Genomic DNA, 16,761 nt, shown 5'->3' on the forward strand with positions numbered 1-16,761 from the left:
GATGGATGTCGTAAATCAGGTGTAATTTCGTATTTTGTCTGAATGAAACAAATCGACTCAAAAATTTATGAAGTACCAATTCTTAAAAGGCCGGCAACGCACTCGCGAGCCCTCTGGCATTGAGAGTGTCCATGGGCGGCGGTATCACTTAACATCAGGTGAGCCTCCTGCCCGTTTGCCCCCTGTTCTATAAAAAAAAATCATTTATTCATATAGGTAACATAATGTACACTTATGAACGTCAAAAAAACACAAATATACATTAAATGATTCTATTTTTACATTTACTGCCAGTTCTCAAATCAAGGCCGTAGAACGGAAGAGAAGAACTGGCAATAAACTCTCCGCCACTATTTTTAATCGCCAAGTTTTTTTTACACAATGTTTGTAAGGAGCTGCAACCATTACACCATGTTCCATATGACATCTTGAGTAATCAAGAATAATAAAATAAACAGCTTTTTAAAATAACTATTTTCTACTTTATAATACATTCAAACTAAAACCATTGCTGCTAAATCTTAGCAGGCACTGGTTGGATCTATCACAAGAGCAACAGAACGGCATCTGTAACTAAGGTATCCAATATTTTTGTATCATCACATTGTTACCATGGCAACAACGGTACTAACTTCATGCCAAGCAATACATAAAAGTGGACGGGTGTTAAATGATAACGCCTGCAGAAAATATTAGCAAAAACGTTAGCTACTTCGACTTCCCTAGGAGTTCATAGGATACAGAAATATTCTTTGATTCACACTCTTCGGGAAACAAGCTGAACTTTCAGCGCAATTAACGATGTCAAGGCAGAATACAAGCAACTATCCGTATCACCTCCACGTCCGTCGTTACACGACTGAGTGTTTTTAAGGGAGTTTATGCCGTGCATCACCGCTAGGTGGCTCCAGCCACTGAACCAATTCGACTTAGTCCTTCAAGAAAAGAACAGGCCGAGGGTAGGGTAGGATTCCACAAGTCATCCATTTGTAATATGATTACTATACTAGATTTTGATTTATAAAACTTCAATTTTAAGAATTCTTCTTCTTCTTCTTCAATTTTAATATTTTACAAGTATTATCCGATTTTCTTTCTTGCCCGTTTGCCCCCTGTTCTATAATAAAGTCACTAGACTAATATTGCTCTTTCTATGTGATTCTCTCAAGATTCGTAGCGTAAATGTTGTAAACTTGGAACCGCCATTGCTACAGTATTACGTAATAATAATAAATTAAAAAGTCTTTATTCATTTTAAGTACATTTTCTTTTCAAAGTGTAAGATTTGGAAACCCCTTTAATTAAAAAATACCTGTGTTAGGGGTCTCAAATCTTCTATATACAAATCTAATTACTTAAAATAATGACGTTATTTAACCAATTTTTTTAAGCACGTGTTAAAATACTATTTATAATAATAAACAAAAATAGTGTTCATATATTTTATTTTTTCCGCCTCTCCAAGAACGCTTCCTGTATCTGTTCCTTCGTGAGTCCTTTTGTCTCTGGTACCAGGAAAACAGCAATCAATACATCCACCACAGCGAACACAGCAAAGCAATAGAAAGATCCGTGCACGCCGAAGAATTGCACCATGTACGGGAATATTGCCAGTATCAAAAAGTTAAGAAGCCAAACCCACTCCATAAGTATCATTGATGCTAAGCTTTGCACCTGAAATTAATATTTTGATTATTTTATTTATAAATAAATATATACAATTATTCATTTTGGCTGCGAGAATTAATGAATCTGTATAAAATATGACAATATTAATAGAGTGACAACTCTAATATAAATTTTATAAAAAAAAAATATTTTGATTATTTTATTTATAAATAAATATTTGCAATTATTAATTTTAGCTGCGAGAATTGATGAAACTGTAAAATATTGTCACTCTAATATAAATATTATAAAAAATTACCTCTGCTACAAAAGCTTCAGCCAATAATATGTAAGGTACCGTTCCTGCTCCGAGCATGAAAGCAAAGCAGTAGAACAAAATGAGAATGGCTGAAACAGCCGGTGGTGCTATGTTGGTCTGCATGAAAAAGCCCATTGCCACCAGGCAGATTCCCACTGTGATGGCTGATGCTAAAAGCAGGGGCTGAAATTATAAAAACAGTATATTTCATGATCAATATAAACCAAATAGAGAAAATAAAACCTTATACAATCCGTCGATTGGTTATTGGCACACTTTTATCATATTTGGATAAAGAGGTCTATCTCCGATGTTCAAAAATGTATTGAGATAGGTTATTGGGTTTGGGCGTATGTCAGCAAGGAAATATCTGGAGCCGACATTCAAATTTCGGCGGACAACGGCGATCAGTTGCCCCAAGTTCTCATTGTCTCATTATATAATTATATCTAACTTAGAGTTGCTAATAAAAATAAATACCTTTCTTCCCAATTTATCGGAAAATAACGCACTGGACATACTTCCTCCCATCAGGACAAGCGCAAAAAGAACAGAACAGAGATGAGACGAAAGGCTGGGAGCTGCTTGGGTGAAGATATCCTTTGCATACACCTGGACTGGGACCATACCCATCATGACCTGGAAAAGAGAAAAATAATAGAAACATTCCAATTAACAGAAATTCCTACTTATCGCTTAAGAAACAGTTGCTGGCTATTCTTTGGGACTAATTTTATTGATAATGACGTCTCTATTTAAAGCAATAGAAATAAAAGAGACAACTCATTAAGTTTAATGAAACTGTTCTGGGGTAAAAGGCCGCTGTAACAAACGATACTATTTTTACTCCATATCACTTATATATAAAAAAATCAATAGGACTATAATGTCATTCGGTCTGGGCCTCAGTAATATGTATATGTTTTATAACAATCTAATGGCAAGGGGATCAGTCAAGACCCAATAGGTCGACAGTGTGTTTCAGGCACATTATTATGTCACTTTCATTTCAATTGCGTTAAATAGAGACGTCACTAACAATTTTAAAAGTCTGAAAGAACGGTGTAGGGCAGGCCTGATTTATCACAATGTTTTGCATCAAAAAATGTCAAGAAATTCCATTGGTGCACAGTGCACACACATTGGGGATCGAAACTGCGACCTCAGGGATGAGAGTCGCGCGCTGAAGCCACTAGGCCAACGCAATCATGTTTAACAAAAGATTAAATAAAATTAAATGCTTTGCTTATAATGCCCATGAGCTTGCTTATAAGAGAACCTGTGTGAGCAAAAGGACAGCCATGAACCAGTACCTGTGTGGATATTGCAGCACCAACTACGATGAAAGCGCGCCGTGATGATGGTGAGACAACTGGAAGTAATTTTTTATAAAATACAGTAGGTACCATTTACTTACTTTCCTGATCTTTCAAATATGCATCATATACAACGGAATAATAGTTATCTACAAAAATTGGCTGTGCCAAAATTTAATTTGAAAATGATACAGGAAAAATACCTTTTTTTATTTTAATACTAGCTGACCTGGCGAACTTTGTTCCGCCTTAATGGCAATAAATAAGCAGTTTGGGTTTTTTTATTGGAAAAAATACAAAAAAATTAAATACCTACATTAATCATTCATTATTATTTCTGTATTTTAGTACATAGGTTGCTCTTCACTTAAGTACCTTGTGATACACATTTTTTCATTTTTTGTTTTATTATCAGGCGCAAAAACAAACAACGCTGATGGTCTTCCGACCCGTGAACATGCCACGTATAATTGACCATGGGAAAAACATGAATGTTCTAGATTTAAACCACAAACTTTTAAGGATTGGCCTTGTGATTTGTTGATGGTCATGGCAAATGCAAGACGTATCGGAAATTGAAGTCTTTTAAATTCAAACGGCATATCGGTTGGGATCATCGGGATCCTCGGAATAAGAACTTCCTCACCTTTGAATTTTCCTATCATTATCGTAGCGTAAATTACATTGTTCTTCAATTTTCTAACCACCAAACGCATACCATTATGTAGTTCAGGTCATCTACATCGTTATTCTTTTTCTTCTTTTTTATCAGTAAGCAATGTAACTCTCATGTTTGTTGTCAGCTGCAGTTTCGTCACATAGCGCCATAGATTTGACGATTTGAGGCAAGCGTTTTTCGTCGACAGCCGTAGATCTTGGAATTACTGGCAGTATTTGGCGGAAATCGCCAGACAGTAAAATCATTGCTCCTCCAAAACATCTCGATTCATTGCGTAAATCTTTTAATGTTCGGTTAAGTGCTTCCAATGCACGTTTATGCGCCATTGTGCATTCGTCCCAGATGATGATTTTCGATGCCGCTAAAACTTTGGCCATTGCTGAGTGTTTTGCAATATTACACGTTGGTTCTCCAATAGTTTGAAGATTTAACGGTAATTTTAATTCTGAATGAGCCGTACGGCATCCTTCTAACAATGTGGCTGCTATTTCAGAAGAAGCAACTGCAACCGCTATGTTGGATCTCGCCCGAACAGTTGCTAAAACTAATGACATGAGGAATGTCTTGCCAGTTCCACCAAGGGCATCTAGGAAATATAATCCACCATTTTCATCATCGTTTGCCTTCATTAAAGTATCATAAACTTCCTTTTGTTGGTATTTCAACAGGGGTACATTCGTTTGAACTACTAAATCTAATTCCTGGTGATCATATTCACGTTCCCGTTCCAATACTCGATTAAATGCGTCATTCGACAACAACAACAAATAGAAACATTCATCATTCTTTGGATGAACTGTATACATACGACAATACCGAGTTTTATAGTTCTCTTCACTGTTTATACGAATGGGCAATAGCACTATCATTATAATTAAATTGTAAATTGTAAAAATAATTAAACGTATTTATTTAATAGAAATATTTTGAATATTGATTTCTTACAAATATCAAATTGTCATATATACGTCATTACATAGCTGTCATTATACGTCAATTACATAGCTATCATTTGCGTTTTATTATTCCAAGTCTGATTCTTATTTGTTATACCACTTTTTATAGTGACTGACGTTTCATGTCAAGTCCCACGGGAACGCTGTCGAACGGGATAAAAAGTATCCTATGTCCGTCTCCTGGCTCTAAGCTACCTCCATACCAATTTTCACTCAAATCTGTTCTTTCGTTCTTGAGTTATAAGTGGTGTAACTAACACGACTTTCTTTTATATATATAGATAATAATTTACCAAAAACATTTAGAATTAATACCAGAGGTTTTAATAATCGACTGTACTACTTTTGGAAAAAAGTATTATTATATTAATGTAAAATATAAGTGGGTTGGTTATTTATGGCCAGAACTGGTGATTTCCTCGCCACTGCCACATGGACCAAACTTGATTTTTTTAATCATTTTTATTATTACTATGTGGGTTAAGAAAATTGTAAGGCCTGTAATAATTGCGCGAAATTGTAATTATTATTATTTGAATAACGTAATAAAATGTTTTAATAATGTGAGGATGTAGTGATAATATTTTTTTATTATGTTTTATTGATATTAATTGAGAAGATTGAGATGATATATTTTTGTCATATTCTTGCAATTATTATTATAATAAAATAGACACAATCATATTTCTGTCATTAATAAAGTTTTTATTATTAATATTTCTACATAAAGTAGACTCAGAGACTGGAGATTTAAAGTTCTGTTCTTCAATGTCTGACAACGTTATACATATTAGCTATTAAATTAAATTGGTTTTTAAATGACAAGATTTTTTGGGAATCATGTTTTAGTATTCAAGTTCATTAGTGTACATTTATTACTATAGCGGCGTATTATCAACCATTTCTTTCCCATTATGATGAAAAATGCAGTACTCTTAATTAAAGGTATTTTTCTATAATGTTTATTTTGTGAGTATAATATATACTTACTCAACATTTTGTATGATGGCATTTTCTTCTTTCCATCCAAATCATCTTCGTTTAACATTTCTTTCTCTGCTTTTTCCACTTCGGTGTCTGAAAAACCAAAGTTATTCCGAATAATTTTAATTATAAAAAAGCTAGAATCCTATAGATTATTATTAAACCAAATATTATATCCTATAAACTTTTCATGCAAATGTATGTGAAATTTACAGAGATTAAATTCTATTGATTCGTCGTAAACTTGAAGAATACGTGTCTCTGTAAGTTATGTTTGGGTTGTCTGGAAGACACTGGTTTTGCCAGTAAGACCACCCATTTGTATACATGAAGTCAAGAGTAACTTGATAGTCTCATATGATAGGAGAATAATAAAAAACATTTGTGCAATTCACACATGGTAGAAGTGAAACCTTCAAAAACTAATATAAATTAATCATTTTCCACTATCTAAATGTGTGTGTTCTTTAAAAACAGTATATTTTAATTATACATTTTAATTTATAAGTTTAATATAAATCTTTAATTTGACAAAAACTAAAACAACGAAAGTTTGAAATTCGATCAAAAAAAAAAGCGGCAGTAAATAGAGGCTGTATAATGCCTCCTATCTCATTTTCTCCCACGTTAAATCATATGATGAATTGATGTTTCTGTCTCTCTTTACCGCTGCATCCGGTTTGAAATCACGACGATTCGAAAGAAGTTTATCTATCTCATTTTCTCCCACGTTAAATCATATGAATTAATGTTTCTGTCTCTTTTTACTGTCGCTTTTTCGTTGCATCCGGTTTGAAATCACAACGATTCTAAAGAAGTTTCACTTCAATAACACGAAAACCAGACGGACCGATCGAGCGAAAGCCCTGCTCAAACTTAATACTCACCATTAATAGGTAACATTTCGCGGGCCGGCTGCACTCGCTGCTTCAGCAGAGATAGCTCCTCCATCACAGCCTTCGAATCAGCAGAGCCTCCTCGGTAGTGAGCTATGGCTTGACGGGCATCCTGATGATTTAATACAAATTATCAATTGGCGGACAGATGGCGCCACCAAATATGTCAGAATCTTGTAAATAACACACACAAAGACAAAAACCGCCTCTGACATGATAAAGCGAGTTGTGAAAATAATATGAGTTCTGTAAGAAGACCAGACTTCAGTGCCTTGTATAATATAATATAAGTTTTAAGATTCTTAGATGGCTTTAAGAAATGCCTTTAATAGATAATTAAAGTGATTTAATGAAATTGTATAAACCTTTTAAAATACGTACTTGCTGAAAAACTTTTCGTTTTCTTTTGAATAAAAGATATTGGCAGATTTCTTTGTATTTGTGGTGACATAGTAGAAAAATAAATTAAATCATTTTTGTTGCTAGGCGATCGAAATTAACTTCCTAAGTTTATTTCCTGGTGTGTGCGTGTACTAATATTTTGATAAGTACTCTACTACGTAATAAATTATGTAGTATAATTAAAATATTAATTATTAAAAGTCTCATGCTTAATAAAGAACTAACCTCTTCTCTATTCCTCCTCATCAGATACACAGGACTTTCCCTTACAGAAGCCAAAAGAATAATATACGTAATGCATAACGCCATATTGCACCAATTTATGTACTGATACGTTAATGTCCAGCCCATTACATACGAAAACATGGCACCGATGCAATAAGCTGCAATTGGACCTGGAATAAAGTATACAGCAGTGGTGTAGTGGCTTCAAATTAAAATTCAAGTTCTTCCAGGCATACATACAGGCTTTATTTTGTATGAAGGACAGGATGAAGGATAAAGACGCAAAGGATTTGATACCTTCTTCGTTCCTTGCATCATGACAAATACTCTAAGGTTTCTGTCGCATCAAATTGAAATTGTTTTACTTCGTGTAGTGGTTTTTTAATATACCATGGACACTCAACGCTAGGCCCGCGAGTGCGTAGCCTTGTATAAAAAAAATGTGAGCCGTAACGGGACGCCTGGCAGATGTGAAACATCGACATTATTTTGGAAAAGTAATATGCAGAAAAGAACAGACTGTGATAGGAACCAGGTGAAAGAAAGAAAGAAGAAAGAAAGAAAGAACTTTATTAGACACAAAATACATTAATGTTTCTATAAAGTAGAGTGCACTGGCCCCCACACTAGGATTCCCTGTGTGTGTTTTACATCTAAACGTTATTTAAATAATTAATTTTACTTAACAAATTTATATCTATACTATTTTTGTACAATAAGAATGTTTTCTGTATCAGTATAGGACAGCTTAACAAGATATTGTTTGAGTTTTTTTAGTAAAAGTATGTAAAGGTAAATATGTCATAATGATAAAATAAAATATTACGATTTTTTTTCCAGATAACGATGACTATTTGTTGAATAAACATTATTTTCATTAAATATTTTTAATGTGAAATTTACTACTGCATTTAGACTGTATATCATATAGCGTGGCGACGCGTCGCCACGGCATGCGTCGCCACGCCAGAAATCGGTTTTACGTGCGGCTATAGATGTTTCACATCAAAAACTCCAAGAATTTGCGTCATACCTCACCCAACATAACGAGCTCAAACACGGATTGATTCGTGTCTAAAATTGGTTCTGCTAGGGAAGCAATGGTTTTTGGGTCGAATGCCTTGAGCGACCTTGTGCTGGTTAGCAGAGGGATTAAAAAAAGGGAACACCATGCTAAGGAACAACTAAACTTACAAAAAAATTAGTTTACCTGAACTTAACATCCCTCTTATGGACTCTTCGGCGACTTCAGATATGAATATTGGAGCATGGACAGATGAAGCACCAATAGAGATACCTGCAGCGAATCGGCAGATCAGTACCATCAGGGAAGATGACGTCAAATCTATCACAATCCAGGAGAGCTGAAATTTACACATTTTACTGTATTAAATATTTTAGTCTAGACTATTCAAAACAAATAACAGAATACATAAAAATATATCTAATAACAAACCTTAAAATTTAATTATTAAAAAATATTATTAAAAGGAGTCCCTTTAGGCAAGGTTCCGAAGATACTGGCAGCGTTCCCCCTTTGAATAGCTAGACTAATTCTTTGTGCGAGGTAGCTGCCAGCTCTTCGTTCTCCTGTGATGTCGACTAACCTTTTTGATAATTCCCTAAAAAGCCATAACGCGCTAGGACCCCACGGACCAAGGGTCTCGACACCGAATGGGACAAAATCATATTCAGAGCCAATAAATATGTGTGTATGTTAATATAGCAGCAGGCAACTGGGCAGAAGACTCATCTGATCCACACAAATAACCACAAAAGTGAAACCGTTAAAAAATTTGTGTGTGTGTGGTTTTGAAGATAATGAGACAAATGTAATTTTTTTTTTGTTTAGCGTCAATCATTATTTAATTATTCATACTTAAATTAGATTCGCTTTTACTATCTTAATGTGTATAAGACTTTTCTTTAAAAAATGTTTCATTAAAATTCAAATTTTTAAGTTTATTTTTTTTATATAAACTAAAATAAATAATGTTTGAAAGTCAATTCAATGAAAAAGCGACGGTAATAATATAGCAAATTCATAAGTATATACAGTGTTAGGCTTCCTATCTCATTTTCTCGCACGTTAAATCTTTTGAATTTATGTTCTTCTCTTTAAAAAAATCAATGGAGCTACAACCTCTTAAGGTCTTGGCCTCAGATTTCTGAATCTGTTTCATGATCATTTTTAAATCTAATTGACAAGTAGGTGATCAGCCTCCAGTGCCACACGTTGTTGACTTTTTGGGTGTAAGACATGTCGGTTTCCTCACGTTGTTTTCCTTCACCGTTCGAGCAAATGTTAAATTCGCACATAGAAAGAAAATCCATTGGTGCACAGCCGAGGATCGAACCTACGACCTCAGGTGTGAGTGTCGCACGCTGAAGCCATTAGACACTAGGCCAACACTGCTCTTTATACCGTCGCTTTTTCGTCAATAGACTTTTAAATCACAACTATGCTCTTTATATTATAAGTTATTACTTCAAAAATCATCTTCGAGATTTTGATATCAACGCATCCAGTGATTTTTAGGACATGTAAGACGCAGAGATCCAGAAAACTTAGCAGAAATCATGGTAACTGCCTGAGTGAAGGGCACCAGACTTCGAAGCAGATTCGCTGACCGTTTAACGCCAGAAAACAATAATTAATTAATCCACAATCAGATTGTTTTCAATCTGAGATCACACCGTGACAGAGGATCGATCTCCTATCTGCATTCCAATAAACAAACTCTACGAGGACAATCCATTTTTGGTGACGGATAGAATGCAATCTCTTCGCTCTTTACACTCATATTTGATAATGAATATAAACTAAATAAATTACATAAAACCGTACAAATAATATTAAAATCTATGTACATGTCACTGTTTAAAACATATTAAATAGCTTTTTATCTTTTTTAAAAACTGGTGTAAATTAAAATCTGAAGATAGGATATTGGCACAGTTGAACTGTCATTTCCATACATAGGTCTATCCACATACACCGATCCGACCTATCATGTATAGCTCGTATCGATAGATACGGCTATACATGATAGGCTATACATGAAGATGTTTATCTAAAATTATCAAAAATGGATTGGGATAGTTTATTGGGTTTGGGCGTAAGTAAAGGCCCTTACCAGTCTTACCACCAGCGCACAGGCTAGAGACGAGAAAAGAAGAGAGTGTGCGGCGCCACTGCGACCGATGCTGATAGGTTTCGTAACCTCTTCTACTGTTGTGTGTCAATAGTGTTACTTCTCATATTTTAACAGAACTCACCAGATACGGCATTGCAATAACAAGACCACCATTCTTTCTTCCAAGTCCGTCAATGATCATGCCGGCCATCATAGTTCCTACCATAGCTCCTAGGGCGGGCAGACTGCCCAAAAGAGAGGCTTCAAAAGTAGACATTGGCGCTGACAGAACTGTCGTGCCGTTTGAGGTGAATTCCGCTAGAGTGTATGATGGCCATACTGATAATGAAGCTGATAATATTGAACCGAAGACACCTGTAACAGTTTCATAGATTAGGTACCTGAAAAATAGTATAGGGAAGTTTTATTATATTAAAAATTATAATATATAATATTTAACAGAACTCTTAACAGGAGACTCAACATCCCTAATGCACTAAGACAAGCTGAGAATAGAGTAGCGCCAAAAAATATCGGTTAGGGCTTTTCTAGACAAGCACGACAGCAAAAGTATGCGAAGAAGAGACCACCACTTTGTGGAACCAGCTGCCGACTGAAGTATTTCCGAATCAATTCGACTTAGGGTCCTTCAAGAAAAGAGCACCAATTCTTAAAAGGCCGGCAACGGACTCGCGAGCCCTCTGGCATTGAGTGTCCCTGGGCGGCGGTATTACTTAACATCAGGTGAGCCTCCTGCCCGTTTGCCCCCTGTTCTTAAAAAAAAAAGAAGAGTATAGAATACTTATCAGTCTATTTTTAAGGTAATCTGTGCTTTGATAAAATATTAAGTAAACAACAATAGCATTCGTCATACAAACTAGGCTTCAAGGTGTCGAGAAAAATTTGATAAAGCTATTTTCGTTTCACAATAGTATTTATTTTGCCATAATGTTATGATAATAATGTTAGTTTGTATTGTTCACATTGTAAATTTACCTTATCACTGATAACAATGTATGAATATTGATTCCCTTTGAGTCTGATGAAACTTCTCTAATCCTGTGGTAAATTGCACTTAATAAAAATATATCAAACAATGTGGAGGCTTTAGCTATCGCCAAATTCGAAATTTGAATTTTGCATCCCCTAAATATTATAAACGCATGCGCATTTAACATTCGTTCGAACGGTGAGAAAATCGGCTTAGAACCAAAAAGTCGACAGCGCGTGTCAGCCACAGGAGGCTGATCACCTACTTGCCAATTAGATTGAGAAATGATTATGAAACAGAAATCTGAGGCCTAGACCTAAGAAGGTTGTGAGGCCTCTGATTTACTTAATAAATATTATTAAAACTGAAATTATTACAATACAAAAACCGATTTGCAAAATCGATTCAAAGAAGCGTCGAATTAGACCAGTGTCGATAATTTTTGAAACCAAAAAAAATTACAGTAGGATGAAACCCATTAGAAATGCAGGGGAATATGATCAAAATGAAAGGAAAAATAAATTACGGTCGATCCGAGTTCGGGAAGTGGGAGGGGGGTGACTTTTAAGGGGGAAAAATTGTTTATCTTGATTTCCGGCGAAACTACCAGTCCTATGGAAAAAAGTTAAATGGCAAAGTTGTAGGTCATAAAAAGATCTACAACTTTGGTATTTACAATTTTTTCACATAACCTCAAAATTTAGGTGAAAAATTCAAAAAACCAAGTTTTTGGTTTTTTATTTATATCTTTTTTAAAAAGTTTTTTTTTTCTACGAAATTTGGTGAAAACTTACCTTATTATGTCCCAAATATACTGTAATTTATTTGATGAAAAATATTTATTTTTTCGCCTCATTTTAACTTAATATCAAAAAAGCACCCTAATTTTCAATCGAAAATTCTGACGTCAAAATTTCAGCTTTTTTCAAAAAGTTTGGGGGCTTTTTGTTCGTTAAAATATCTACTTTCTGATGGTGTAAAAAAAAATATACATTACTATAGGAAATATTATTAGAAAATGCAAAAAATTCAAAAAACCTCAACTTCGGAAATTTTCTTTTAATTATGTACAATTTTGAGGTATTTATTAAAATTTACACTTTAATTACTCAAAAAACGTAAGATTTCATGCTTCATTGATAAACGAAAAAATTGCAAATTAAAATATACTTCTATAATTAACAAACAAATAAGTTAATAAAGTTAATATTTAATAAGACATCTACAATATTTTGAAAAAGTTGTAGAATCTTCTGTAAATAATATTTGTAGATGCCTATTTATTGCTGTTTTAAGATAATTTATATATCTGAGTGACCTTTAGTGAATTTTAGCCCAGTGTAAGTTATTTCATTGAGAAGTGGGGATGGACCTAGGAGGGTCTGGGCCTCACTGCTACCTGCTATTTCGTAGCAGCTGTAAAAACCGTTAGCCAGTATTCGAGATACAGAGTAGTGTACAACATCGTTTTTAAAAATACACCTGCAGGCTGAGTTACTCTAAGTGATTTGTGAGAAATTTACTTTATTCAAAGAAAAATTCAAAATTCACCGAAGGTCACTCAGGTATATAAATTATCTTAAAACAGCAATAAATAGGCATCTACAAATATTATTTACAGAAGATTCTACAACTTTTTCAAAATATTGTAGATGTCTTATTAAATATTAACTTTATTAACTTATTTGTTTGTTAATTATAGAAGTATATTTTAATTTGCATTTTTTTCGTTTATCAATGAAGCATGAAATCTTACGTTTTTTGAGTAATTAAAGTGTAAATTTTAATAAATACCTCAAAATTGTACATAATTAAAAGAAAATTTCCGAATTTGAGGTTTTTTGAATTTTTTGCATTTTCTAATAATATTTCCTATAGTAATGTATATTTTTTTTACACCATCAGAAAGTAGATATTTTAACGAACAAAAAGCTCCCAAACTTTTTGAAAAAAGCTGAAATTTTGACGTCAGAATTTTCGATTGAAAATTAGGGTGCTTTTTTGATATTAAGTTAAAATGAGGCGAAAAAATAAATATTTTTCATCAAATAAATTACAGTATATTTGGGACATAATAAGGTAAGTTTTCACCAAATTTCGTAGAAAAAAAAAACTTTTTAAAAAAGATATAAATAAAAAACCAAAAACTTGGTTTTTTGAATTTTTCACCTAAATTTTGAGGTTATGTGAAAAAATTGTAAATACCAAAGTTGTAGATCTTTTTATGACCTACAACTTTGCCATTTAACTTTTTTCCATAGGACTGGTAGTTTCGCCGGAAATCAAGATAAACAATTTTTCCCCCTTAAAAGTCACCCCCCTCCCACTTCCCGAACTCGGATCGACCGTAATTTATTTTTCCTTTCATTTTGATCATATTCCCCTGCATTTCTAATGGGTTTCATCCTACTGTAATTTTTTTTCATTTTTTACTATTTTTGAAGGCTTCGGCACTGGTCTAAATCAATATTATATTATTATTTCTATATTCTGAACTAAAAACTTTTCTTTACCTAACACAAGTGTACCCTGCCCGAAACATATTATTTATTAACATATTCAAACTCCAACAATTTTTGAGATCAATTCCCTAGCAATCACTAAACTTGAATGAACAATATCGCACTCAAAACGGTTCAAACCGATTTGTACGAAACTCGAATCAACATATAAAATGTCGTACGATATAAACATACTAGATGCGATTCTCGTAAGTAAAAATCTTACTAAAATGTCGATGTGTAAATAGATGCAGGAAATTATCACCTAGCGATAAATCACTGGCGTATCGTATGACATAATAGTAAATGAAAATTTAGTTCTTGGCGGTATGTAAACATTTTTATACGATATTGCTATGGCCATTATTGCTGGTAGTAGTGGCGTACGATTTCTTTCCATCTTTTTAGATTAAGATTTTACTTTTCAATATAGCAAATCATGTTTAAGAATTAATTACTACACTGAGAAGCAATTATATATATATTTATTTTATTTATTAACACCTCGTTACATTACAATATAAAAATTGTAAAAAGTTAAATGAAAACTGAAAAGGAGGACAACTGGCGGCCTTATCGCTTTCGAACGATCTCTTCCAGGCAACCACTGTGAGTGAAGGAAAAAAAGAAAATATATTAAATTACATAGGCAAGAAGTGCAAAAATACATATTAAATATTATGGTTATTAAGACGAATCTAAACACGAACAACAACAAAAAATTAAACTTAACTGAAACTACTATCAAAAATAAAAATTAAAAAGAACAAAAGTAAAGAGTGCACATGAATCACGAAAATCTAAATCAAGATCAGTCTCGCGTCAGTTAGTAGTTAGTACGAATGTTAGGTATACAATGTGGACAGGTAATGTTTGTACAGAAGAAATTTAAAGGAAGATAGAGAATCATAGTTCGTGTTTTTTAACAAGGAACAAACGCGAAGGAAGCTCATCTGATGTTAAGTGATACCGCCTCCCAGTACACTCTCAATGCCAGAGGGGTGTGGGTTGCCAAACTTTTAAAAATTGGTACGGCATCTTGAATGACTCCATGTCGAATTGGTTCGGAAATACTTTAGTGGGCTGCTAGCAGTTAAAACTACCCTAAAAATCACTAAGTTGTGGAACGACGGACGTCAAGGTAATACGGGTAGAATTTCATATTCCGTTTCTTCTCTCTTCTCTCTCTTTTACAATCTCACTCCATGGTAAATGCGGTAGAAGATGCAGAGTGACCCCAGACCTCTATGCAACGCCAAGGGATCAAGCACAATTCGAAACGCTATTTACGAATATGCTTAATAGGAGTTTTTAGAATATCCATTGTTAAATCACCTGGTTCATGATCACATACCCTCACTTTCACACCATCACACACACCGAATCAGAAATTACTTAGATCATTGAATAATTTTGAATTCTTTTATCCAATCTTAAATAAACCTTTTTATATATCTTATATCCTATATTAAATAAATACGTACATGCTAAAGTTGTATAACACTGATGTAGTTTTCCCATTTTAATTTCTTTAATTCACTTTATAATTTTGTTACTTAGAAACACAACTCCCCTTAGCCGACTACTATATGCCTTAAATCTAATTTATATATTCATTAAGATGTAATATTTATTTAATGATAATACTCTGCACATAACAGTAGCAAATACTAAATAAACTAAACGTTATTTTGAAGGTTGATTGTAAATCACATCTTTTTGAAGTTCTTTTGGCGCGTTAGGGAAAAATGATGGGAGTAAATTTATCGATGCGTCACAAAAAACCGACACCCTGAAGTTAGCAATTGTCAACATTGCAATTTTTTTCTATTGTTAGTTTTTTCTTAGGCGAAAGGTAAAATTTTTGAATTTCTTTTTATCATGTTACTTCAAAGAAGTATAATTTCTAACACGTGTACATATAAGTACACACACTTTTTTTTTAATGATATATTTGCTAAATTACAAATTAGGCTTTTTAGGTATTGCTTAATAAATTATAAATAAACTAAAAGTACAAAAAACCATAACTTAAATTCCTTATAAACTAGACTGAAAATAATCATAAACAAATTTACACGTATTTTATTCATATATACATCGTATTTATACCTTATAAGTAATATTACTTAACTTATTTTTTTTATTATGGCAGTTAATGGCTAGGATCGTAATTTTGAACCCTGTGATAGTGCATTCAAATCATCGTTGTGTACTTTTATCTCTATGTGCAAACGACCTCATATGGTGCTATAACATAGACACCAATATATACTGGTGTGTGTCAGGCTCAGACAACTACTTAAGAATATTTTTTTTAAAGACTAGTTCTTTGGCCTGGACCAAGAGTAATCATTGTTATCAGTCATCTGTGTATAAACTTTTATAAAGTTGATTTTACACTGATTAGGGATTGTCAATATGCTGTTTCACACTAGCTGGGTTCACAAGAGTAGTTTTATTATTAATTTGAATATGTAGAAGTAAAGCTCTCAAAAATAATAGTACAAGTATTTATTTTTTTATGAATCCTCGAAAATGCATTCGTTTTCAAGCGTAGACAATGTATGGATAACTTATGTGAAACGTTGGTACTGTTATCATAGCGCCATTTAGTAAAAGTCATTTTTAAAGTATTAAATAATACACAAATATTTGCAATAAAATATATAATATTGCGCGTATAAATTGAGATGTAAGGTATCCTATCTTTTAAGTTAGATCAAACTGCACACGGTATTCCAATT

The 16,761-nt window shown here is 33.3% G+C and overlaps 1 protein-coding gene across 1 annotated transcript; it reads right to left on the minus strand.

Annotated features, from left to right (window-relative positions):
- Window positions 1–1,428: 1,428 nt before the first annotated feature.
- LOC110999486 (facilitated trehalose transporter Tret1) lies at window positions 1,429–15,613 on the minus strand. The gene is made up of 10 exons (XM_045632646.1): window positions 15,499–15,613; window positions 10,665–10,897; window positions 8,596–8,749; window positions 7,386–7,555; window positions 6,750–6,870; window positions 5,869–5,955; window positions 3,241–3,299; window positions 2,408–2,566; window positions 1,928–2,110; window positions 1,429–1,674 (listed from the first exon to the last, which is right to left on the minus strand). Exons 1-10 carry the CDS (start codon window positions 15,533–15,535, stop codon window positions 1,444–1,446), a joined length of 1,434 nt encoding a protein of 477 aa, XP_045488602.1. The 5' UTR covers window positions 15,536–15,613; the 3' UTR covers window positions 1,429–1,443.
- Between the last annotated feature and the right edge of the window lie 1,148 nt (window positions 15,614–16,761).

Source organism: Pieris rapae, chromosome 20, assembly GCF_905147795.1.
Source record: "Pieris rapae chromosome 20, ilPieRapa1.1, whole genome shotgun sequence".
NCBI lineage: Eukaryota > Metazoa > Arthropoda > Insecta > Lepidoptera > Pieridae > Pieris > Pieris rapae.

Bases quoted from the DNA above. Each gene is read 5' to 3' on its own strand.
- LOC110999486 (XM_045632646.1), bottom strand. From the start codon at position 15,535: ATGGGAAAACTACATCAGTGTTATACAACTTTAGCAT. The intron at 5,956-6,749 runs GTGAGTATTAAG...TTGGTTTTTCAG, and splicing joins CGAAATGTTACCTATTAATG to ACACCGAAGTGGAAAAAGCA. The intron at 2,111-2,407 runs GTATTTATTTTT...TTATAATTTCAG, and splicing joins CCGATAAATTGGGAAGAAAG to CCCCTGCTTTTAGCATCAGC.